The sequence below is a fragment of the Leptodactylus fuscus genome, chromosome 5 (genome assembly GCF_031893055.1).
Source record: "Leptodactylus fuscus isolate aLepFus1 chromosome 5, aLepFus1.hap2, whole genome shotgun sequence".
In the NCBI taxonomy this organism is placed as follows: Eukaryota; Metazoa; Chordata; class Amphibia; order Anura; family Leptodactylidae; genus Leptodactylus; species Leptodactylus fuscus.
In genome coordinates, this window is record NC_134269.1 from 98,098,877 (window position 1) to 98,123,684 (window position 24,808).

Here is a 24,808-nt window from a genome sequence, read left to right on the forward strand (position 1 = left end):
CTCTAGTTTGGCCTATGGCTAACACCGTGGATTATACAATCGAGGAACAGAAGATCAATGGGACTAAAATCCTTTGGGCTGGCTGCTCCCATATACACTGGAGTATTGGTTGATCGCTTAGTGATGCTGTGCTGCAATTTCTTGTTTAGTCAGGGGGTGGAAGTGCCATTGTGCATAGAAGTTGAACCCAATGACCATCAAGTGATGGCATATCCTAGCAATATGTCGTAACTTTCTAACATGGGGATATTCCATTTTATTATCGCTTATAAATTGCAATAGTATGAATGTAAAATGACAGCAGAATTGTTTATTTTAAAGTTGAAACTAATGTTAGACAATACATTGAGCAATATGAAAAAGAAAATATTAAAAGTTGATCAGAAAAGTGTGACCTCTTCCTTCAGTATTGAGTATCTATATAAGACATTAACTTCCAGACGGGCTGACCTGGCTGTGAGATACTGTTGACACCTCAGTTTTTTGACTTGAAGAGGATAATGAAGAATCATCACTCATAGGCCTCCCACATACAGTTTCCATGATGCATCCCCGAAACTGAAAGAAAGATGTTTTTTTTTGGATTAAGTCTGTGTATCATCGAACTACAAACACAAAGCTGTAATATACTGTAGCTGAGTAACGCACTACAGCTAATTCTATTATTGCCAGTATGCACATTTAATGAATATACATAACATCTTCTCACAAACCCATACATGCACAAGGTCAAAGTGCATTTAGCCTTAAGCAAATATTATAATGGTGAATATATATATATATATCTATATATACATACACACACATATATATGTGTGTGTGTGTATGTGTATATATATATATATATATACACCGTATATAATTTTATCTTAACAGTGAACAACAACATGGACAGTAATCTTTATATTAAAAAAAAAAAAAAAAACAACAAAGCCCACCCCAATGTAATAATTGTATGATATGTGATTGTGTTTAAGTTTAAATGTATGCTCATTCTAGGCTTGGGAGTTCAGTAGGTGGTCTTATCTGTGATAGCCACTTTTTCCCTGTATGAATGTGTGTACAAAGATAGCTATCAATCACTGAGTAGAATCTCACACTGGACTAATAGTAGGCAGTGCAGAATATAACTTACAACTTATACTTTTTCCACAAAACTATATCTTTCTCATTGTCCTCAACAGCATCTAGAGTATTAGATTTCTATCCAATACCTAGTGTAAAACATACAAAAGCAGCAAATAAATGGTTATTAAAAGGACCAGCTCAGCACACTGGGTTCTCTAAGTTTCTGTCCTAGCTTAGGTAGGTAGCTGGGTTGTTAGCAGTAACTCTATTATTTTATATAAATTTATACTTTCAGTTTACTTCTGCCCTACCCTGTATGCCCCAGCCAGTTGTGAGTTGTGCTTTTTCACTGCTTACTTGCCTTTGCACTTCTACTGTTGCCCGTCTTCAGACGAGGCTGTGCACCTCTGCCATGATGTTATTCTCTGGGTGGGGAATGTGTTCAGCACAGTGGGCATTCCTTTTCCCTGCCGGTGGTGGCTTTATTTGGTGCACTTACGTGCCTTGTGCAGGCTCAGAATATGGGAAAGCAGAAACCCCTTTTTTTGTTAAGCTATTATGGTTTGGTGTGTCTGCTTCCTATCATCTCTATGGCTGCTTAAGCTGATTTTATGTGTGTCCATTGTATATTTTATTACAGTTGTCCAGTCCTTCACCTGCTACTTCTGGAAAGAGAAAAAGAACAGATAATGTATTTTGTCTATGGCCTTTACCTGAATGAACCCCAAATTAGATTACTATACTGTACTTAACTGTGCAACTCCTAGGACATCTCCCTAGGATAAATCAGAGCTGTATGTCCTGGTTTAAGGAATGTCTAATACATTCAGTGAATCGCCATTGTTATATCTTGCTTGATTTTACTGCAATTTGTATGCAAGCTGACGTACTGGACTCTCTTGAGCCTTATTTTCTCTTTTCATATGCCATGGCTTGCCTTTGTTTCGTTATGATCTTGATTTAGAAAAATTTAATAAAGACTGTTTACACCTAATACATTCAATGAAGTGAAAACATTGCTTAAGCTAAAAAAAAAAAAATGAAATCCGAGAGCAGAGTTAATACGTTCTCCTCTTCCACTGCCTTGTCTGATTCAAGCTCTGTCCACTTTGTTATGGCTTTCTGATTCTCCAGTTTCTGACGTGGCTAATGAAAAAAACATGACGTATCCAAATTAATTAAAGACAGCAAGCATGGTCTTTTTTTATTTTCCATGAATCTAAATCTAGAGTATTTCTTAATTATCCTGTGAATACGTTTATTTAAACAAAAAAAAATAAATGGTGGAAACCCAGTTGAAGAGTTATGACCCAAGTAGCCGTTTCAAGAAAGTGTATAAAACTTGATGAGAAAGTTGTAGTGTCCTGGGATACTCCAGAAAAAGTAGATCTGGCAGTAGCAAAATTGTCTAGGAAGTCTGTTTTCCCATTGTAGGGTTCCTCCTTAATAAGAGATCCTTTTTTTCTTAGCATATTCAGAAACAAACTGGTCTCTTGGCCCATAGGTTCCTGATAAGTAGTCAAAAATCCCAGTTGATGCCCACCACCTCTCTGAAGGGGGGGAGGGGGGGGCAACATTGGCCAGCTATTAATTGCACGGAAAATGGTCCCAAGAAGAAAAAAAAAACTTTCATGCAACATAAAAGAATTAAGGGTAGTAAGACTGGACTTGCGGAAATTCAAGTGCCAACTCTGCAAACATCATGTCCTAGGTCAGAAAAACAATTTAATAACCATGTTCTATCTCAAAAGGGGGAGGGCGAGGAGTTGAGATCTGTAACGGGAATGTAGCATCATCATGCAGTGGGCTAAAAAGAATCTTTTGGATGTCTTGACAATTCATATCAAATGCATTCACAATCATCTTGCCGATCTCCTCATCTTGCGCCAGGGAAGTAGAAACTGAACCTGGAAGTGTTCCAGGAACTTACCAGGAAATGGCGCCATCCACCAATATTGTCAGGTTCTGTTCCCTATACAGAGTGGATCATCCCTTTTATCTGGATGCTTTTTGAACTCGCTGGTTGGGCAGCTTGATACATATTTTTCCTCCTCTGCCGATGATTCTGTAGAAAATTAATTCTGACAAATCGCTAATAATAGTGATCATCCTCTTTTGGGCCTAGGTGGGCTTGGTTTCCCAAGTCGTTGAATATTTCCAAATGATTATTTTACCATGTAGCTCTCAGGAAAGCCATACTTCTTCAAGATGGGTGTCTCCTCCAGATTCATTTTGTTTTCATCTCATAGCTAGGAAGATAAAGGGTTCATATTTTCAAATTCTCACATCATTAAACAGGTCCTCCAAAGGTCTCCTTTATATGGGATCTGCCTTTCATCTTAAAGAGGCTTTCATTAACACCTTTGATCAGATTCATCTAAAATATCTTTCTTGGAAGACCATTTGGCTGGTCCTAGTTGCTTACCACCAAAGGTTCCTTGGCTCTGAGACAGCACCAGTTATTTTGTCTCCCTAAAATATCATATTTTCATATAATCTTGTGTCTTTTTCATTTCACAGTATGATGTACAGTAGAAAGTGGGTTATTATATAGCCTGAGCTTGTCCTTTTGTTAATTTTGTTGCTGCTTTTGTATGTTCTGCACTAGGCATTGGATAGAAATCAGTACCCTGGGTGATGTCTCAGACTCGATGAAAACAAAATTTCAATTAAGTAAATTTTAATCTTAATCCATTAAAATTAAGTAAACTCTGCTCTTTAACATTATGCTGACAGATCAAACTGCATCTGTCAGGGTCCCACTAAACCAGTAACCACTAAATGCCTTGGCTTACTTGCTATTGATGTCCATTTGTGTAGGGTATGACCAATCTCCTGCCTCTATTTTCATTTGCTATCTGCCAATGGTTATCAAGTCACTACTTCTGTGGTGGTAATTTGCACCATCAATTCAGTCATTAGTCTTCCTACTAATTAATGTGCCAGGGTTCATGTTCCACTTGTCAAGAACAAGAACCATTCTTGCCGTGAAATTGCCTGATATGCAGTGTATAACAGGTCTGGGTAGAACATGGACACTTGTGTTTTGTGTCATTATCCTATCCATTACCTGTTTGTTCATGAAGGAATATATTATCGGGTTGTAGACACAAGCACTCTTGGAGAAAAAAGCTGGGATGGTTACAAAACGTAAGTCTAGCCCATGATTTCGATTAGTCACCATGAACATGGCCATAGCTGCATAAGGAACATAACACAGACAGAAGGACCCAATCATGACTATCACCATGCGAGACACCTCTTTTTCCGCCTTTTGGGTGGTGGCAGATTCCTGTTGTTGTGCAGCAACCTATAGAAGAAAAAAAAATTCAAAACACATTGTAAAAGCAACCGTACCTGAAAGAACTAGGATGGGATTTTTTTTTTTAACATTTGAGTAGCTATACATACTTATAAATGTCTCACATGGGAGGGGGAGGGGGGACAGCATTGCTTGATGATGGGAGGTCACGACTAATTAAACATTCATGTTATATCCTAACCATAAGCCATTAGTTTAGCTATTTATGACATCCTCCAAACCCTGTTTGATGTGTAGATGAGATCTGAAAGGATGAGATCTTTCTGTATAAATGAAATGCAAAAAATTTACATACAGATTCAGGCTAAGGTTTTCTCATGCAAAATTAAATTCCTTGGCTGTTGGAATGGTTTTCTTTCATGAGATTATCTCACTGACCACTATTGTTTGCTTCCCACTGATTTATTTACTGTGAGGTTACTGTCTCCGCATTTGAAAAGAGGAAACTCCTGCACAATTGTCACCATTAAAACAATATACCCAATCAGCAGGGAAGCGTAGCTTTAAAATGTTGCATTATTCAATGAGGAAAAAAAAACTGTATAAAAAAAATAAAAATAAAATAAGAAGAAAGGACTGTTGAGGGAATTCTAGGAAAATCATGGATTGAATAGCTGGATGACAGCATAGACAAATAGATGAATGGAGGTATAATCACTCTGAGTTTTAGGGCTAGTTCACACGGGGTTCCGCGTGAACACATTCCGTTGTGGCTACTGCGATGGTATGCCGATGCAGTGCACCAGCATCCTTTCGTGGCTTTCCGCTCCGGATTAGTCCCAAATGAATGGGCATAGTCCGAAGGGTGGTGTCGCGAGATGAAGAAAGGGCAGCTCGCTTCTTTTTTCTGTGATCGGGAACAAACCGCTCAGGGGAAAAGGAAATAACCGGCTCCCATTGATTTCAATTTTAATTTCAATACCCATCTTTAAAACTATAAAACACATTAGGTCACCAAAAGGTGTGACCAACATAATTCAAAAGTATGTATGCTCAAGGGTTGTCCATGACCATGTTAAAATACAACATGTTATGGATAAAATAACATAGTTTGAAATTCAATGTTAAAACCATAGCTGATAAAGTACAAATAAAACCACAAAATAGGGCTCGTCCGGGATTTGAACCCGGGACCTCTCGCACCCTAAGCGAGAATCATACCCCTAGACCAACGAGCCACTTATGTCCAATAGGTTTTTTTTGGAACTTTCGTGAAGCTCAAACATCTGGTTGCCACATCAGCATTTCACACACTATAGTTTTCTGTCTTCTTTCTAGAAGAGGTGGATACTTTCTCTCTGTACTCTCAGAGATCCCCTTCTACAAAATATAACTTAACCATTTCAGAACTGGGCCAATTTCCCTGGTGCATGGCCAGACACATTTTTGTGTTTTTATACATGTGGGTTGTACATTTTTCTCGATTGGGTTAATAAAATAATTTTTGTATCTATGTTCGGTGATACATAGGGCTTTATTTTTATATTTCTGTCTGTTTTTCACGTTTCACTAAAAAACTTTTAAAAATAATTTTCTCTCTATTATGGTAATTTTTTATGTAGCTGACTGTGATGATAAGAGAACCCCAGCTATGTATTTTCCTTTGATATATGTTGTTCTATATATAAATTCCCTAATCTTGTTAGTCCTGTGCTGTGTTTACGTTGCTGATCAATTCCATTCAGTGGCTTCAGTTTTATTACCCCTGGACAAACATCTTTCTTTCTCAGGATCCTGCGAAGGGGGATGGGTAAAAGAAGGGGGGGGGGGCTACCTGGCAGGGAGATGTGGTTGGTTGGACACTGGCTTTAACTGAGTGAAAGACCTCAATTCTTTGTCACATATATGGAGTCAGTTCAGGGAGCAAGGTGTGTCCAATTCACTACAGATGACCTCCAAGCTCCTGGAACCAAAGACTCTTTGAGGCTAAGGCCCCACAGGATGATCCGCAGCGCTAAAGCACTGTGGGAAAAAACGCAGCGGGAACGCATTGCAGTTCTTCCCGCAGCACTTTAAAAAGAAAGTACCATTATATTTACGGGGAAGCCGCCGGCATTTCCGTAGATATAATTGACATGCTGCGATTACCAAAACTGCAGCGTGTCCGCAATGCAGTTTTTACCGCAAAATGGGCATGGGATTTGCATGAATCCCATCCACTTTGCAATTACTGTAAAACGCCACAGTTTCTTTTGCGACGTTTCCAACCCGTATTGTTCTGTTTTATTCGCTTTTATTTTATAGCTCTTTGTATTGTGTGTCATTTGTTATCTCTCTGTATATGTAGCACTGTACCATCTTTGAACCACTTTCTGTATGCTCTATGAACCCAATATTATCTTGAATTGTACAATGTGCACAAGGTTTCTGCTTAACAGAATCTGCGAATCTGCACTGGTGACAGTGGCGTGTATTTGGGTTGTGTGGACTGTTATGTGGTGCGACTTACACTCAATTTGCAGCCTGAGTAAAGGGTGAGAGCAAGATTGAGTCAGCAGAGTTGAGTCGATTGAGATCCAGTTACTAGGCTACTGCTGACACAAACGCTGCCCTGCACTCAGGCTGGAGCATCTACCTCTATAGCCCTACAACTAGCAAGCTATGGAAACATATGGATGTGCAGCCTGAAGGGCTTTCAATCCCCACTGACTTCATACTTAGAAAGGATTGCCCCTCCATCTTGTTAGGACATGAAACGCATTGGGATAAAAGGAAATAAGGGAAACGGATCTGATTTGATAGGGAGATACAGGAAGAGCTCTGGTGACTGTTCTTGTTAGGACAGGAGTCATTATGGGACATCTGTAAGTCCCGTTGAGTCCCCAGTGTCTCTCAGTAGATCTGGGTACGACCATTCCGCTTATCTAGAGCACAGTTTGTTATGTGCGCTTAAATTGTTGATGTTTTTTGACCGTCTTAGGCCGGGGACCCATGGGCTGGAAACGCCGTGATTTGCCTGCGGTGGAAATGCCATGGGAAAAATCGCAGTGTTTTAGAGTACTTGCAAAGTGGATGCGATTTATGCAAATTGTTCTTTGGGTCATCTGCTTGTGGCACCACACAAAAAATAATTTCCAGTGTTTCTATGACAAATCACATACTTGTGATAAAAACTTACCCTTCAAAAAACCCCTACCGTTGGCCTTAAACTTTTCAAATTGAGAAATTGTCCAATATCCTAAATAATTTATCTCAGTACCTGAGCTAATCTAAGGCTATATACCAATATTTTAATTTGATGGTTTGCCAGAGAGATTTCAAGAGAAGTGTACAAGTATCTTCGGATGTGTTTAAGAGGACCTTTCATTGATTTGGGTACAGGCAGTTCTATATACTGCTGGAAAGCCGACAGTGCACCAAATTCATTGCACTGTCGGCTTTCCCGATCTGTGCCCCGGGTAAAGAGCTAGGGGTGCCGGTACCATAGCTCTTTACAGTCAGTAGGGCATTCCTGACAGTCTGTCAAGATCGTCCTTCTCCACAGCAGCAACAATCGCGCTGTACAGTGTGAGCGGGGAGGAACGTCCCGTCCTTCTGCTCACAGTATTCGTCCATAGACGAGTATTATCAGGAGGGGAGGGGGTGTTCCTCCCCGCTCACACAGCACAGCGCGATAGGTGCTGCTGTGGAGAAGGACGTTCCTGACAGACTGTCAGGAATGCCCTTCTGACTGTAAAGAGCTACAGTACCGGAACCCCTAGCTCTTTACCCAGGGCACAGATCGGGAAAGCCGACAGTGCGCTGAATTCAGCACACTTTCGGCTTTCCAGCAGTATATAGAACTGTGCCTGTGCCCAAATCAATGAAAGGTCCTCTTTAAAGTGTATCATAGTCATAATGATCAGTACTGTATCTGGATAGTGCCTAATTTACAAATATATAAACACATATGCGCTATAGTTGTCCATAATAAACTTACCGCCCGCAGAGCTCCCAGAAGCTGTGCATATGAGAAGCAAATGAGAGTCAGAGGAATAACAAAGCAAAAGATGAATATAAACCAGGTGTAATATTCACTGCGATACTTAGTGCCGACAGTGTACCAGTCTGGACCACATGAACATTGTAAGCCCTCTGGTATGTACCTGGGTGGAAAGAGATGGAAATTTTCAGTAACAAAGATAAGCATAATAATGTGTTATTTTTTTTATGGTATATAGCAGCTTTGCTCCAAGTCAGAATAAACAAAGCAATGTATCTGCTCATTTTTCAACTATCTATGCAAACTTGATGCGAAATTTTAAAATTCAAACTTTCAAATAGTCTTGATTTATAATAGGGAGCCCCAACTCAAGAGCAGACCTGTGTCTCTATGGCTACAGACTAGAAACAAAGCCCAATACATAGACTGATCCTGCGGTTATATATCCATCTATCTCCTTACTACTTCTCTTAAAGAGGACCTTTCATGCGGTGTTATATACACTGGAAAGCCGACAGTGCACTGAATTCAGTGCACTGTCGGTTTTTCCGATCTGTGCCACGGGTGAAGAGCTAGCGGTCCCAGTACCGTAGCTCTTCACAGTCAGAAGGGCGCTTCTGACACTCTGTCAGGAACGTCCTTCTGCACAGCAGCGACCTATAGCGCTGTACTGTGTGAACGGGGAGGAACGCCCCCTCCCTCTGCTCACAGTGCTCGTCCATAGACGAGTATTATCAGGAGGGGAGGGAGGGGTTCCTCCATGCTCACACAGCACAGTGCTATAGGCACTGCTGTGCAGTAGGACATTCCTGACAGAGTGTCAGAAACGCCCTTCTGACTGTGATGAGCTACGGTACCGGTACCGGGACTGATAGCTCTTCACCTGGGGCACAGATTGGGAAAGCCGACAGTGCGCTGAATTCAGTGCATTGTCAGCTTTCCAGCGGTATATAACACCGCATGTGCCCAAATCCATGAAAGGTCCTTTTTAATGCACAGGCCAATCCTAGGCTATATTAGGGTCCATTCACAAGGAGTAAACGCATGCTCATTTTGGCACAATACACGTGTAAAGTATACACGTGTAAAAAAAAATGTCATTGAAGTCAATGGGAGTCTTATTTTTACACGTATATTCTTTACATGTGTATTGTGCCAAAATGAGCGCGCATTTATTTCCTGTGAATGGACCCTTATCTCACAACCCAAAGCTTTAGCAACTCTGTGTTTCCACACATAGTGAACAGAGTGTCTCATGAAGGAAGGGAATGCTCTTATAAAACTAGATGTGTTAACGTGTTCAGCAAAAGTGTCTGTGTCTTGGAAGGAATATCATCTATGTAGAGCTTATCTTACGAATAAAGTGATCATTTGTTCAAAAAGTGACAGTTTTCCCTATATATGGAAAATAATCTAAGGTCATAGGAAACACAATTTCCAATTAAATATCTGAAAACAAGTGCTAGAACGAAATATAAACATAACACCCAATGCAAAAGATACAAAACACATAAGACAACTACATAGAGGTACATATGATATTACATAGTCCATTCCAATGTAGAAAACATATGCATGCATCCAGACTTCCTAGTCATACCAATGTTAGGGGTAGAAGGCAAATAAAACCCACCAATGGAAGTGACAAAAAAAACATATATACATCCTGACACCAAAGCCAAAGCTTTTCATAAGTGAAATTCGGTAGTGTATATGGTTCCAAGTCCTGGGCACCAGTTTTATCACACTTGTTATCCTTCTTTACTAGGTATCAAGGTGTATACACCAGAGCTCTGGCGTTGGTAGCCTTACCCAGACTCAGGGCCCCTTCACACGGAGTAAACGCGCGTGTATTTTGGCAAAATACACGTGTAAAAATAAGACTCCCATTGACTTCAATGACATTTTACACGTGTATTTTGATGTGTATTTTGACGTGTTTTTTTACACGTGTAAAAGAAAATGCCATTGAAGTCAATGGGAGTCTGATTTTTACACGTGTATTTTGCCAAAATACACGCGTGTTTACTCCGTGTGAAGAGGCCTTCAGACTACTACATAAATGGCTTATTGGCCATGGTGAGGCAGAAACATTAATGATTCTCAAATATAATAAAAAGCTAGTAATTAAATTCATATGACAGTTAGTATGCAACAAATATGCATCTAAAATTATTTATAAAAAGATGGCAGCAACACATCTCAAATAAGGTGGACCAAGGTTAACAAAAGGCTGGAAAAGTAAGCAGTACTAATGAAAAACAGCTGGATGGCCAATTATTAACTAAGTCACATGACTGTATAAAAAAAAAAAGAGCATGTTAGAGAGACAGAGTCTTTCAGAAATAAAGAGAATCAGTGGTTCACCAATCTGTGAGAATGTGTGTCTGAAAATTGTGAGACAATTTCATAAAAATGTTCCTCAGCGTACAATTGAAAATACTTTGAATTTCCCACCATTTACAGTACATAACACCCTTAAAGGATGCAGAGAATTTAAAGAAATCAATGTTCAAAAGGGTCAGCCAGGGCCACCATCAGGACTGTACTGGCAGTAGTGTTGTCAGGGGCCAAATCGCAGTACTCAGTAAAGAGGCCCAGCAACGAACCCAAATGAGACATCTATCATACAATCAGAACATGAATTTGTGGTGCCAACTTGGGCCCCTTCAGTCCTTAGCCCCTACCAGTTTGCATTATGCAGTGCTTAGGATGTCCAGATGATGAGATGAGTACAGTGGTTGGACATTTGGGACTGTGGGCTGCCTGTTATGGACTGCACATAGTTTGTCTACTTCACTCTAATTGGTTTAAACCATGTGGGGACCCCACCTCATTCAGGCATTTTACAATTAATGGTGATTATATAGACCACGTCTACTTTTAAGCCATGTCCTCTTTACAGCATGATTAAGTGTTTGGCAAACCTAATGAGATTCATCTCACAAGGTTCACCTGGCAGAATCGTTCAGACCACACACAGACAAACCTAAACTGTTATTATACTGTGGGGTCGCTTCATAGCTCAGAGCATAATAAGCAGAGGGCCAGAAGTGGCGATGAAACATAAAACAGTGCTATTCAACTCTCCTGTGCTCCAGAGTGACTCCCTGCTGTCTTCAGGGCAGCTGGCTGACTTCAGGGACCAGTCATTGGGCCTCAGTGTAACGTGACAGTGTGACACATAACGCAAGTGTCATGATGCCACGTGAAGTCAGCCAGTCCCTGACATCAGCCAGAAGCGTGAAGATAGCACGGAATCATGCTGGAGAGATGAATAACACTGTTTTCATGTTTCCTTACCTCCCCATGGCCTCTACTTATTATAAAAACCTCTTCTTCACATCTCACTATTATTTATCATCACTGAGATCTGAGGATGAAATGTGTTATCTGTAATGCCTTATAAATAAAGACTTCAAGCTATTGATTCATCACCTATAGAGGAGCGTGTATCCGTTTCTTTTTCTGAGCTATCTGGTTAGACATTTTATAGACACTTGTACTCTGTGTATGAAAAAAGGCATACTGCAGAAGGGTGTGGTCTCATAAGAAAAGGGCAAGGTTTAAGGCTAGGTTCACACCTGCGCATGACCTCTGCTCGGAGATTCGGTTCCCCTTTCCAGTTTAAAGATGCAGAGAGAAAAGTCCTGCAAACAGGAAACCCAGAAGACCCCATTATAGTCTGGGGGGTTTCTAGGAGACCCCATGAATGGAAACCCAAAAGCAGGTGTGAACCTAGCGTTAATTGAGACACCGTGCGCCAAAAATGCAGCAATTTTTTTTAACCTATCGAATAAGTGGTGTAATGTTAGACTAAACTAGGGGTCAGCTACCGTTGGCACCCCAGGATTATCTGCCTGGCACGAGGGCTCCTTCTGCTGTCTTAACACACAGCAGTGCTACTCCAGGTGGCAATCTCAGTCAAAGGGGAAGATGTACTGTGGGAGGTGAGCGTGCGTGTGTCTGGACCATGTGGTACCCTAATCACAGGATAGTAACTGCCTGTCTAAAGTAAAATATGACAGCTAAGCTTGCCTTTTTTCATTTCATTAAGGATGAAAAAATTTTTGCAGGCCGCCTCTGGTTCTGGACCAAAATACGGGTTGCTGCAACTGGATGCCAGGAGAAGTGCACCAGCATCCAGTTGTGCACTCCGCTCCGGATTAGGTCCAACTGAATGGGCCAAGTCGGGAGGGAGTGTCTTCAGGTGGATGTTGCGAGGCAAATCCACCTGAGAGAATGAGCATCTCGCTTCTGACTGGCTGGCTCCCATTGATTTAGTTGACCCCTGGACTAGACAGTCTAACAATACTCCAGATGTATCATTCAGCACCAGATACTTAAATAAATACGTTTATTTCTGATGACATCTGTGTGCCGCCCATTCCTCCACAGACCCACTCACTTAGGGTATGTTCACAATGAGTTTTTTGCAGGCAGATTTTGACATGGAATCCGCCTCAAAATCCACCTGCAAACATGGCTCCCATTGACTTCAATGGGAGCAGTTCGGATTTTGTTTCCGCTAGCTAGTAGCAAAAAAAGAAGCGACATGCCCTATCTTACCACGAATTCCGCAGCTGAGTCAGTTGCAGTGTATGCAGCTTGAGACACGCTCATGTTTAGGCCCATTCATTCAGGTCTAATCAGGAGCGAGATTCTGCAACGGAATCCCAATGCGCTGCATCGGCATCCTGTTGCAGCTAGCAGTGCGGAAGTTCACACGGCGAAATTTGGTTTCCGCCGTGTGAACATACCCATAGGCTGCTTTTATTTGGTCAGTGATTTTGTTCAGTGATTGTGTGCCAAAACTAGGAGTTGGGTAAAAACACAGAAAAGGTAAAAATATTTCTATTATACCTGATTTCTGTGTAGTCTCCACTCCAAATATTGGTTTACAATCACTGAACAAAATCACTGACCAAACACTGCCATGTGGAAGCAGTCTTTATCTAGTTCCTGGAATAGCTGATTTGTAGGGTCTGGGTGCCGGCACTCGATAGATCACATACCGATGACTTATCCCATGAATAGGTCATTATTATGAAAGATTAATTTGGGACTGAACATCCCCTTTAACTCTGCAAGGATAAATCGGTACATCCTTGCCAAGACAGATAGTGACCACATATATAGTCAATGGGCGATCAGCAACTGTACACCACAGTGTTAATAGCTGCTACAGTCTCAGAATCAGCTGAAAATAATTATTTATGTTATCAGCCACATAAAAATCATAATAGATGGATTTCTTTCAGAAAGATGATAAAACATAAGGCAGATTTTATAAAAAATAGCAACCACTCACGTTGCTTCGTTCATTTCAAAACCTGCACATGATAGAGCGGTGACAAGATGGCTCGTCTTGGTCCTTTATTTTTTTCCCTTCCATACATGGATGGCCCTCACAATATGTGCAGTGTTCTCATGGGGTACATAGAAGGGCGCCAGCATCTCTAACTACTGACAAAACCTCTGGGAGTCATTACAGGTAGAGATGAGCGAGCACTGTAAGGATCAGCCGATCCGAACAGCACGCACCCATAGAAATGAATGGAAGCACCTGTGACGCTGACTTTGCCGGCGGCTGGCCGGCGTCACAGGTGCTTCCATTCATTTCTATGGGTGCGTGCTGTTCGGATCGGCTAATCCGAACAGTGTTCGCTCATCTCTAATTACAAGATTTTCAGAGACAGCCAAGTGTAGGGAAATGGTACTGGCAGCAAAATCATTTCTCCAGCCTTATGCTAGGTTTACACTAGTGTTCAGCTTTCTGTTCTTCAGGTCAACCCGAAAAACAAAAAGTTAACCTGCTTAAAAGGTGGTTACCCATGGACCCTATAAACTATCATGGGGACCCCCGAAAAATTCAGAGATCTCTCTGTATTTTTTTAAGCGGGTTCAGGGATTGAATTTAGCTTTATTTATTTTTTTCAATTTTTATTTGCAAAAAACAAACAGATTTTAAAACATGTATATAAGAAGAGAAGAGAAAATAAATAAAACAGAAAACTTAGAACAAACATAGGTGAAAAGAGCCATGCAGGGAAGACAATATGGAGAACTTAGCTTTATTTATATAGCAAAACAGAGCCCATTATTTGTCTATTTCTAGTATAGTAGCAAGATAAAAACCTAGCACACAAAGAAATATTATTAAAAAAAAATAGGCACTGCTGAGATTCGAACTCAGGATCTCCTGTTTACTAGACAGGCGCTTTAACCAACTAAGCCACAGCGCCACACACTCCCTGCCCACCTCTTATTTAGATTAGTCACACACCAGACCAGACGCTTCAGCTACTACAGAGCGGAATTGATCTGCTGTCATATAAGGATTCCTTTTGATATTTTGTGGGCTATAGTTACCACGTCCTACCTATGACTGAAAAGTCGATTATAACAACAATTAGAAAGTACTAGGGATATGTGTAAATGATTACCTGCTCCAACCAAAGAAGGGAGGAGTAGCCACCCCTAAACCAATCAACCAGGTGACCAGGACAACCGACAAAGCGTGTTTGGAGCTGAAACAAAAGTTTCCCATGGGCTTGCAAATAACAATGTATCGTTCGAAGGCTAGAAAAGCCAGAGACCAGCCGGTGACCAACCCTGAGGGAGAGAAGAGCGGGAAGAGTGCGTATTTTAATATTATTATTACACTACGAAACAATAATGCAACCCCCAGCTCCAAAGAACATGGCATAGTTGTCTTGTGTGGCGCTACAATGCGGGAGTTGTATGTATCTGCCACCAATCACAGTACTGCTTTCATTTCTTAAAGCGCTTTTAAAAAATGGCAGCTGTGCTATGATTGGTTGCTATAGGCAACAGGCAGTTGTAAATATGTGGATGCAATGTTTCCTCAAGTAACTTCTGCCTCTTCCAAAAATAATCTGGCCTTCAGATACATGTGAACAGCCATCTAATAAGTTCAGCTTTGAGCTGGCTGATGTAGGAGGCAGCACTTGCAGACACACATTTCCACATACATGGGGGATCCATGGTTGGGACCCAGCTTTCCCTGCACAATGTGTACAGATAAGTTGAGAGCTCGTATGGGTTGAAGTCATATGTTGGACCTTATAACTATAACAGGTGTGTTAGGACTTATTCCCATAACAGTAACGGCAGGGCGCAGGTGTGAACCTAGCTAGGTGCTTCCATTCATTTTTATGGGAGCATGCTGTTCGGATCGGCTGATCCGAACAGTGTTCGCATCGGCTGATCCGAACAGTGTTCGCTCATCTCTAGTTAAAAAGCCTCCCATTGATTTCAATGTGTTACGCACGTTAAACGGAACCCATTGAAGTCACTGGGGTTCTGTTATGCGGCACGGATTCTGACACGAGTTTACGTGTCAGAATCAACGCCACGTTATATCGTGTGAATGCCCCCTAAGTAGCATTAAGCCCAGAATCGATCCATGGCTAAAGCCCCACATTACGGAAACACAGCTTTTTTGTTGCAGATTTTGTTGCGTTTTTTTTTTTAGCCAAAGCCAGGAGTGGATTGAGCAGAAAGTAGAAGTAGAAGACCTTTCTATATATTTCCCATTCCTTTTATAGACATTCATAATTCTGGCTAAAAAAAAAAAAAACGCGACAAAAAAAGCTGCATTTCCACAACTTGGGACATTAGCCTCAGCCTATAACTGCTTTTCACTACTTATATCATACAACCTTTTGCCTGTGCAAATAACAATATTGGCAATTAGGTAAAAGAAACTGAAACACAACATTTCCTAAATGGTATCTAGAACTAAGAACACATGGTCTTACCTGAAAGACTGCCAACAAAGCCCTCTATAGCACAGACAGTTTTTCCAAAGACAAAGTACCCTTGGCAGCTGGAAACAAAAACAGTAAAAATGGAAAAAATACAGATGATGAGTCCGGCAAATGAGATGTTCACTAGGATGTAGTTAAGTGGTTGCCGAAGTTTCTTATATTTCACTGTTACCACTAGTACAACAGCATTTAAGGGTGTGCCAATGATGAACACTACACCCATAAAAATAGCCTGTAGGGTGAATGCCCATTTTGGTGCAATATGATATTGAGGGCCATCCCAGGGACCAACATCAGATATATTCTTAAAGAGGTAGAATTCTTCGTCCCCCAACATCCCAACCTTTGCGTGTATACCCATTTATCCTCAAGCTGCCCTGTTGCACTATTTTATAGGGACTATTCTGTGTACAATCCTTTTAAGGACTCATCAGGATCAGCCAATAATCCTACTCACCCTGAGGGATTTGTGGATGTTGTGTTCTTAGCAAGATGTAGAGGTATAAGTAATGCCTGCTGGAGGCCAGATTAGGATCGGGAGCCATTAATGGGAGTAAAGTGTTGTACTCTTGTTCTTGGGGTACGCAGTAAGAATGGGCAAACTAAAAAAGCATTTTATATGAAGAATATATGGAAATTAAATATTACATCAATATTTAAGCGCCTTCATTGCAGAATCAAGAAGGTTTTGCTTGACTTCAGATTTTTAGTGCATTGTCTACCTATACCAATTTTGGGGGTGCAGGAGAGATGTTCTGGTAGTATAATGAAATTCATATACTCTTATATACCTTTTTATACTGTTGACTTATAGGTTTGCAACAGCTGTTGCACCAAAGCTTGCTGACCACTGCACTAGAACATATACAAGGCCGGATAAGTCACCATCTATAAGGCTTGCATCTTGTATTGTTTGTCAATTGAGCTCAAGGCTCCGTTCCCACGGAGTAACGTGCCACTCATTTAGGCACGTAAACACGTGTCAGAGCGAGGCACTTCAAAATAGATCCCATTGATTTCAATGGGTGTCGGCTTATTCGCGCCACACATTGAAATCAATTGGAGGCTTTATAACCCATTGAGTTCAATGTGTAGCGCGCGTAAGCCGGCACCCATTGAAATCAATGGGATCTGTTTTGAAGCACCTCGCTCTGCCATGTGTTTACGTGTCTATATGAGCGGCACATTACTCCGTGGGAACGGAGCCTAATACTTTGACTTGTACACACTGTGTGCATATACAGGTTTGGGAAAACACAGAAGGGACAGCAAACCTCTAAGAGCCTATTCACATCTGTGTTCGGATTTCCGTACTGAGATTCCCCCAAATGGAAACCTATACGCATTAAAAAGCTGTCACCCCCCTCCTATCTCCCATAAGTACATGACCAAGTGGTCCAAGGCTCTAAATAGGCAGATCTCACCCGGACAGTGGAAAGTTATGTTCTTTCGCAGCTAAATCCTCTACTTGCATTTCGTTTCATGAGACCCAATACAAATTACTTATGCACTGGTACCTTCCCCCCACTCTGCTTCACTCCCTCAACTCTGGTATTCCATCCCAATGTTGGCGTTGTCAATTTGAAGTGGGCACACTGTGTCATGTTTTTGGGACTGTCCTGGTATCTGTCACTTCTGGCTGGAGGTTAAATCCCTCTCTGATGCCCTCTTTGTACAAGTTGTCCCACTCAACCCCTCACCTACCTGCTTAACCTCCCTCCTAAACATTTGGGCAAGCAGACCTCTAAACTGTTTCTATATTTGTGTATGGTTGCTAAAATGCTTATCGCTCTCCAGTGGAAAAGGAGTTCCCCTCCCTCTGGTCCAGATCTTATTGTCCAGTTGAAGGATTTCGCAGTATGGAATACCTGACTGCCCCCCTTAATCATGCAATGGACACCTTTCGGGCTGTGTGGTCGTCCTGGGACACTTACTGTGCTCTGCATGGTTTTTCACTACTTTCTTTCCCCCCATCCCTTCCTTCCTACCCTATCCCCCCCACCTCATAGTCTGTATTGCTTGTCAATTGATGTATACTTTGACTTGTATTTGTTTGTTTTTTTTATTGTAAAATTTGCAAATTTGTTCAATAAAAACTACAGTTAAAAACAAAAACCAGCGGTCACCTCGGAAACTCATGGACCCCATAAACTATTATGGGTTCTGTGTGGTTTCCACTCAGTGTCCACACAAAACATACGCATGATTCGTGCCGAAGCCGAGTAGAAATAACACGGACCCTATTACAGTCTGAAGGTCCATTCACATGGAGGAAAATGGTGAGGAATTTGGTGTGGAATTTTCCATGCTGAAAAAAAAGCCTCCCATTGATTTCAATGGGTGCCACTTGCTTTTTTTTTCCGCTAGCGGAATTTTCCACTAGTGGAAAATTTGCTAGTGGAAAAAAAAGCTAGCAGAACCCATTCCTCACCATTTTCCCCTGTGTGAATGCACCCTAAGGGGTCGTGCACACGGAGTTAACGCGAGCACATTTTAGCATAATACACGTGTATACATACACGTATACCCCTAGGGGTCCGTGTGGTTTCCTTAGGTAACTGCTTTTTAATGCATATAGGTTTCCGTTCAGCGGGTTCCCCAAGTAGACTCTCCGAATAGAAACCCGAACACAGATGTGGAACCGGGCCTAATACAATTAATGAATAATGAATTATTATTGAATAACACAATTCAATGAATGAATCCCAAGTGCAGAATAGGCTATGATAGGACATGTGTTTTTTGTGGCTCTGCCTCACATTCACCACACAGATCTGTGGACATCACCATTATGAATATGGGGCCATAGAAATGAATATAGGTACATGTGCAATCCATTAAAAAAAAAGTTAGCACACAGGCCATGTACATGTCAGATAAAAGGTCATTTTCATTTCCTTATGGTAACATATGGTCATGATATCTAATGTACCAAAGACAGTTTTCAATTTTATTACTATAAAGTGATGTGCTTTACATATTTATAATGGTTTGCATTGGTTTCTAATGCAGTTATATACAGTAGACCTTATTGTGTTGCATATTGTAGCAGCACGAGAGCAAATACAACTTCTTGCTGAATGGAGTCGATAGAAGAAAACATAACACAGTGTTTTTAATGTGGAAGGAATGACATGGAGAAGTTTAGAAGGAGTATTAGAAGACATGCTTTGTGTGTGGCTCGTTGGTCTAGGGGTATGATTCTCGCTTTGGGTGCGAGAGGTCCCGGGTTCAAATCCCGGACGAGCCCTGTTTTTGCTGTACCGTCAAAATTTATACTAATCTACAACAGTCTGAGTAATTTGTGAATTTTCGTTATTGAGATTTGTTTGATGCAGTTATTAACGATCCTTATATTAGGAAGTGAATCAAAACCTGTATCACAGGACTACATACGTACATAATATGTAAAAAAAAAAAAAAAAAAAAGGGCTCGTCCGGGATTTGAACCCGGGACCTCTCGCACCCAAAGCGAGAATCATACCCCTAGACCAACGAGCCAACATGCTAGATACTTTACGGCACTGTTAGACAACCTTCTGTATGATATACGGCTCTTACATTTCTATGTGATCTGCTTCTAATATTACACTCATACCAAGTGTAGCTATTCAGTACATGTTACTGCTGTACAAGGAACATAATGACGTGGTCAGCACAGTTTGCAATGCTTTGGCTCTGGCAGAGGGATTGCAGATCAATAGAATATAGATAAAAGTCATCTATGCATAGACAAATATTTCTACCAGGTAAAAGGTTACAAGGGAGGGAAATGACTATGTCTCAGGACATGTGACTGATTATGAGGGCTTGGGATCAATAAAATAACTTCAATCTCAAAGACTGCCGGGTGCTCCTGAAAATCCTTCACCATGTGGCGCCGAAGCACAAAAACCTGAACGCTAGTGTGAAACTAGCATCACAAAAGTTTTCTGGCATGAGTTACAATAGAAGTCTACACTGGTTCCCAATTGGTGATTTCCATTCTGGGGAGGGACAGAAAACAGATTTAGGCCATAGCCTTTCATAAATCTCTTGGTCCCTGCGCCCAATGTTTGTGAATTCATTCTACAGGATTGTTAGGAACTTTCAAAAATCAGGCCTGTAAGACTGCTACTAATGTGTAAGATGATGGCTTGACCCACTCCTGGTCAAACAGTAGGAAGTGCGCCATACCATAAAGTATAGCAAAGTGCTCTTGTTATGGGGGCGACCAATGTACCTCTTTGCACTTGGTGCTGTGTATGATTTAGCTGCTTTAGGATTGTACAGTGGACACAAAGATTTTTTCCTCATGTATTCATATGGATCAAAAGAGAAACAAAAAAGTAGTATGTTTCCTTGTATGCTGTATTATGGAGGTATTCTCACCTACGGTGTAGTATAAGGGCTGCAACCAAAGGCCAACCATGGCCCTATGGATATGTAAGGACTGCGTGCCACTGTACAGATGTTATGTGTATTGTCCACAAATATATCTACTACAAAATGTTTATCCTATGTAATGTTTTTATTTTTATTGATAATAATTGGTTCCCACCTTCCTTGTCTTAGCACTGCTGCACTTGCACAGTTCAGATTATATTCACATTATAGTCACGTGACAAAGTGTAGGTCATTTGGAATGGTAGGACCAATTCCAACAGTGGAAACGGAGGTCATGTAGGGTGTCCCTTGCGTCGTGTGAGTCTAGCTTATGTGACTAAAGAGGTATTTGCCGGCCCCAAAAGGTATATAGCCAATGGGTGGTCGGCGTTCAGATAAATTGTATGATATGTGCCTTTAGCACACATTATTCTAATAGTAATCCTGACTTTAGTATAAATACTGCTTTCTACCATAGGCCATGCTAATACAGGAGTCTAACCTGTTAGTAAGTGTAGCAGTGTGAAAACCACTTATTGTTTGTGGTCATTTTCACATTTCTGTCTTATTTTCATTAGGTTTTTTTCTGCAGCACCAGTCTCGGCGAGAAGGAAACGCGTCAGAATCTTGTGAAGACAAATTGTCTCATTTAGTCTAATGTTTAATTTTATAATAACCGAGTAAACAATCCTGATCCAAATGAGCTGACTCTGTTGTACTGGATTACAGGAGCCTGATGTAGTTGTCGTAGTAAGTTTATTGTAGACCACTCTGAGTTTTGGCCTGTAAGATACTTAGAGAGTCTTTGTATTAATTAATCCTGCTCTGCAAAGCTGGATAATCCTGTAGTTGCTTGTTATCCTGTTATATATCATTACATACGTATATATGCCACTATTCTAACTGCATGGGATGCAGCCTAGGTTCCTCTTTTCCTTAAAGGGATTTCCAGCACATTAAAAGGAAATAGGGATACATATGGGAGTATTAACAAAGGAAAAAGTTGCTCACATCTCCCCAATCCTCTGATGCCCAGTGCAGGGGAAGAAGGAAGGGAAATAAAAGGAGAAAGAAGCATTTTTCTTCAATAAAATATATGACAAAGTTCACTATTGTTACCTGCACTACAGAGATTAATTTATCATAAAAGTTTAGATACTTTTTAAGAACGCTCTGTGACTAGATGTTGTTGTTGCATATTTGATTTTTTTCCCTTGCTTTTGTATTGAGAGCTGTTGCTGCCTCTCACTGAGTAATTGTGTATAGAGTACAGGGCTGTGTAAAATGCAGAGAAATAGGGGTGAGGCGGTCAATTAGGTTGAGACCCCACATTGTAGAAATGCAGTACTAAAATGAGTACTATTTGAAATGGCAGTTTCGAATAGCATGCACCCATAGGAATGAATAGACGCAGCAGGACGCCGGCCCCGTCTGCGTGCCGGCCGGTTCCATTCATTGCTATGAGTGCGTGCTAATCGAATCTGCCGTTTCGAATAGTACTTGGTCATCTCTAATTGCTATACAATGTTTGGCATGCTTGATTTTTTGTGAAGACACTACTATTCTCTTCAAATATCTGATCAACAGGGTCCCAGGTGTTGGAACGTTGGAACCCCACTAAGCTCCAATTGCTAACTTATTCTAAATATAGCTAATAAATCTGCAAGCCCAGAAAACCCCTTTAGGCAGGGGCCCCACAGGCTGGAAATGCCACGCTAAAGCGCTGCAGGAACAACTGCGGCGTGAACAAAAGGTAGAAGTATAAGACCTTCCTATATATTTCCCATTCCTTCTGTAGCCATACTTGGCTTTAGCTAAAAAAAAAAAAAAAAAACGCAACAAAATCTGTAACAAAAAAAGCTGCGTTGCCGCAACATGGGGCCTTAAGGCTGAGGACCCATGTTACAGAACGCAGATTAAAAAAAAACCCAGGAGAAATGCATCATGTTTTTATTGCATTGTTACTGCATTTTTCTCAGCATTTTTTCTTCCCTTGTTACATCAGAATTGATAATTTCAGCGTTTCTAGTGACATGATGCATTTTTCTTTTCCACAATTTGTGTATGAGATGAGCCAGAATCTCATTCCCTTTGCTGGTATTGTAATTGCAGTGTTTTTTTTCTGCTGCATTTCCACAACAGGAGAAGACACTGTGTTTCCGCAACTTGGGGCTTTAGCCTTAATTGCCATTACCTTTCAGGTGAAGTGCATAAAAAAAAAAAAAAAAAAAGCACCATGTGACTTAGGCTCCATTCCCACGGAGTAACGCACCGCGCATTCAGACACGTATACACGTGTCAGAGTGTGAGCGCTCAAAACAGATCCCATTCATTTCAATGTGTGCCGACTTATGGGCGCTTCACGTTGAAATCAATGGGTTAAAAAGCCTCCCATTGACATGAGATTTATCATATAATTTTGGTGGTCTGACTGTATGCAATGCACATCATTTCAAACTTTATAAAATGCATACTTTTCAAAATTTCCACCAAATTTCCTATTTTTTCATAATTAAACACAAAACATCAACCAAAATTTACTACTAACATGAAGTACAATGTGTTACGAAAAAACAATCTCAAAATCACTTTGGTAAGTTAAAGCATTCCAAAGTTATTGCCACATAAAATGACACATGTCAGTTTTGAAAAATCGAGCTTGGTCAGGAAGTCAAAAAGTGCCATCGACGGGAAGGGGTTAAGCGGTTAAAATGTAAATAAAACTATATAAATTTGATATCCCTGGAATCATATCCAAAACATAGAATACAGGTGACACAGGGTCGGACTGGGGTGTCTAGGACCCACTAGTGGAATTGTTTCTAGGGGCCCACCACCAGGACCCTGCAGATCAGCGGTACCAAGACACAATGGCTAAAGGTAACATGTTGGGAGACATGCTGCTCACGCACTATACCATGTGCACCACTGCACTACCTAAACCTACTGCTACACCTTGTATGGCAAGTGAACAGCGTGGCTCCTAGAAATGTTACCATTACCTGTAGCTGCAGCGTCCTGGAAAAGCTGATCTGCAGAGGTCCTGGCTGTTGTATCATCACAGATGTAATATTGATGGCCTATCCTAAGGACAGCCCATCAATATTAGAAACATGGATAAATCCTTTAAAGTGGTTGTCCAGGAATTGGAGCAACTCATGTGCCAGGCGGGAGGTATAAAATAAAAAACGAATAAAAAAAGTATACTCACCTGTCTTCATTGTGCGCTGCCAGTGTCCGTTTAGTCTGGCAAATGAACGGGTTTTAAAGCAACTCCGGGCGGACAGCAGCGGCAGTGTGAACACTGCTTTATTGCAGAAACTCCACAGAGGTTTCCTCTGAGGACTTTCTGCTTCCATTATACCTATAGGGAAACCACCAGTGTTTCTGTAGGTATAAGTGACATGGTCCGATTTCCAAAACCACAACAGTTTTGGAAATTGCAGTGTGTCCACTGTGTGTATTTTTCTGCAATGTGTGGATGGGATTGCACACACTATATACCTACACACTAAGGCCTGGTTCACATCTGCATTCGGTAATGCGTTCGGGGAGTCCGCATGGGGACCCCCCTCCCAAACAGACTACCGAATGCATTAGCAAACGGTGTGCAGTAAAAGAAAACAGACCCCATAGATTATAATGGGATCCATGTGCTTTTCGTGCGGTGTCCGCAGGGAACATGCGGACAGAAAAGTACTTCATGATCTAATTTCCTGTCCACATGACTCGCGTGCAGACCGTGCAGATACCACATGCACCCCATTATAGTCTATTGGCTCCGTGTGCTTTCACTGCACACTACTTGCTAACGCTTTCGGTAATCTGTTCAGGGGGTCCCCATGTGGACTCCCCGAACGGATTACCGAATGCAGATCTGAACCAGGCCTTATACATATACCATATCACACATATACATTATCATAACATATATACTCACACGTATACATTTATATACATTCGTATATCATATATAAGTCACATATATACTTATATGAATGTATATGAATACTATATATACAGATGTGAGAGATGAGGCAATAGTTAACGAGGGGGAGGGGAGAAGTTAAAGCAGCACAGACAGGGAAGAAAGCAGTGATCGCTACTGCAGATAAGTCAGGGATTACAAGTGGCCATTGCCTGATGCTGAAGCTGCACATGGTGTCTTCTGATATGTACTTTCCCTATATATCGGGAGGACACCTTGTGCAGCTTCTGCTTCAGCTAATGGGGGCCCCTGTGTGTTGAGGCAAATGCATTGCTCAGGATCCCATTTGGTCCCCCGACCAGTGCATCTGCAGTGGCTAAATGAGGAATTAACAGTCGGGGCTCGGGGCC

The 24,808-nt window shown here is 41.2% G+C and overlaps 1 protein-coding gene and 4 non-coding genes across 5 annotated transcripts; 1 reads left to right on the forward strand and 4 right to left on the reverse strand.

Moving 5' to 3' along the window:
* Positions 1-383: 383 nt before the first annotated feature.
* On the reverse strand, positions 384-16,480 carry OPN1SW (opsin 1, short wave sensitive). The gene is made up of 5 exons (XM_075273851.1): positions 16,097-16,480; positions 14,759-14,927; positions 8,310-8,475; positions 4,139-4,378; positions 384-558 (listed from the first exon to the last, which is right to left on the reverse strand). The coding sequence occupies exons 1-5, from the start codon at positions 16,464-16,466 to the stop codon at positions 430-432; spliced, it is 1,074 nt and encodes a 357-aa protein (XP_075129952.1). The 5' UTR covers positions 16,467-16,480; the 3' UTR covers positions 384-429.
* Positions 5,497-5,568, reverse strand: TRNAP-AGG (transfer RNA proline (anticodon AGG)). Its single transcript has one exon. It is a non-coding gene; the product is annotated as a tRNA-Pro (tRNA).
* Positions 14,484-14,557, reverse strand: TRNAT-AGU (transfer RNA threonine (anticodon AGU)). Its single transcript has one exon. It is a non-coding gene; the product is annotated as a tRNA-Thr (tRNA).
* Positions 16,481-19,283: 2,803 nt separating the features above from the next.
* On the forward strand, positions 19,284-19,355 carry TRNAP-UGG (transfer RNA proline (anticodon UGG)). The gene has a single exon. It is a non-coding gene; the product is annotated as a tRNA-Pro (tRNA).
* Positions 19,356-19,534: 179 nt separating this feature from the next.
* Positions 19,535-19,606, reverse strand: TRNAP-UGG (transfer RNA proline (anticodon UGG)). Its single transcript has one exon. It is a non-coding gene; the product is annotated as a tRNA-Pro (tRNA).
* Positions 19,607-24,808: the final 5,202 nt, after the last annotated feature.

Coding starts and splice junctions, on each gene's coding strand:
- OPN1SW (XM_075273851.1), bottom strand. CDS start 16,466: ATGGGTATACACGCAAAGGTTGGGATGTTGGGGGACGAAGAATTCTAC. Junction 14,928..16,096: donor CTTTGTTGGCAGTCTTTCAG/GTAAGACCATGT, acceptor TCTCTCCCTCAG/GGTTGGTCACCGGCTGGTCT. Junction 8,476..14,758: donor CCCTTCTTTGGTTGGAGCAG/GTAATCATTTAC, acceptor CTTTCCACCCAG/GTACATACCAGAGGGCTTAC.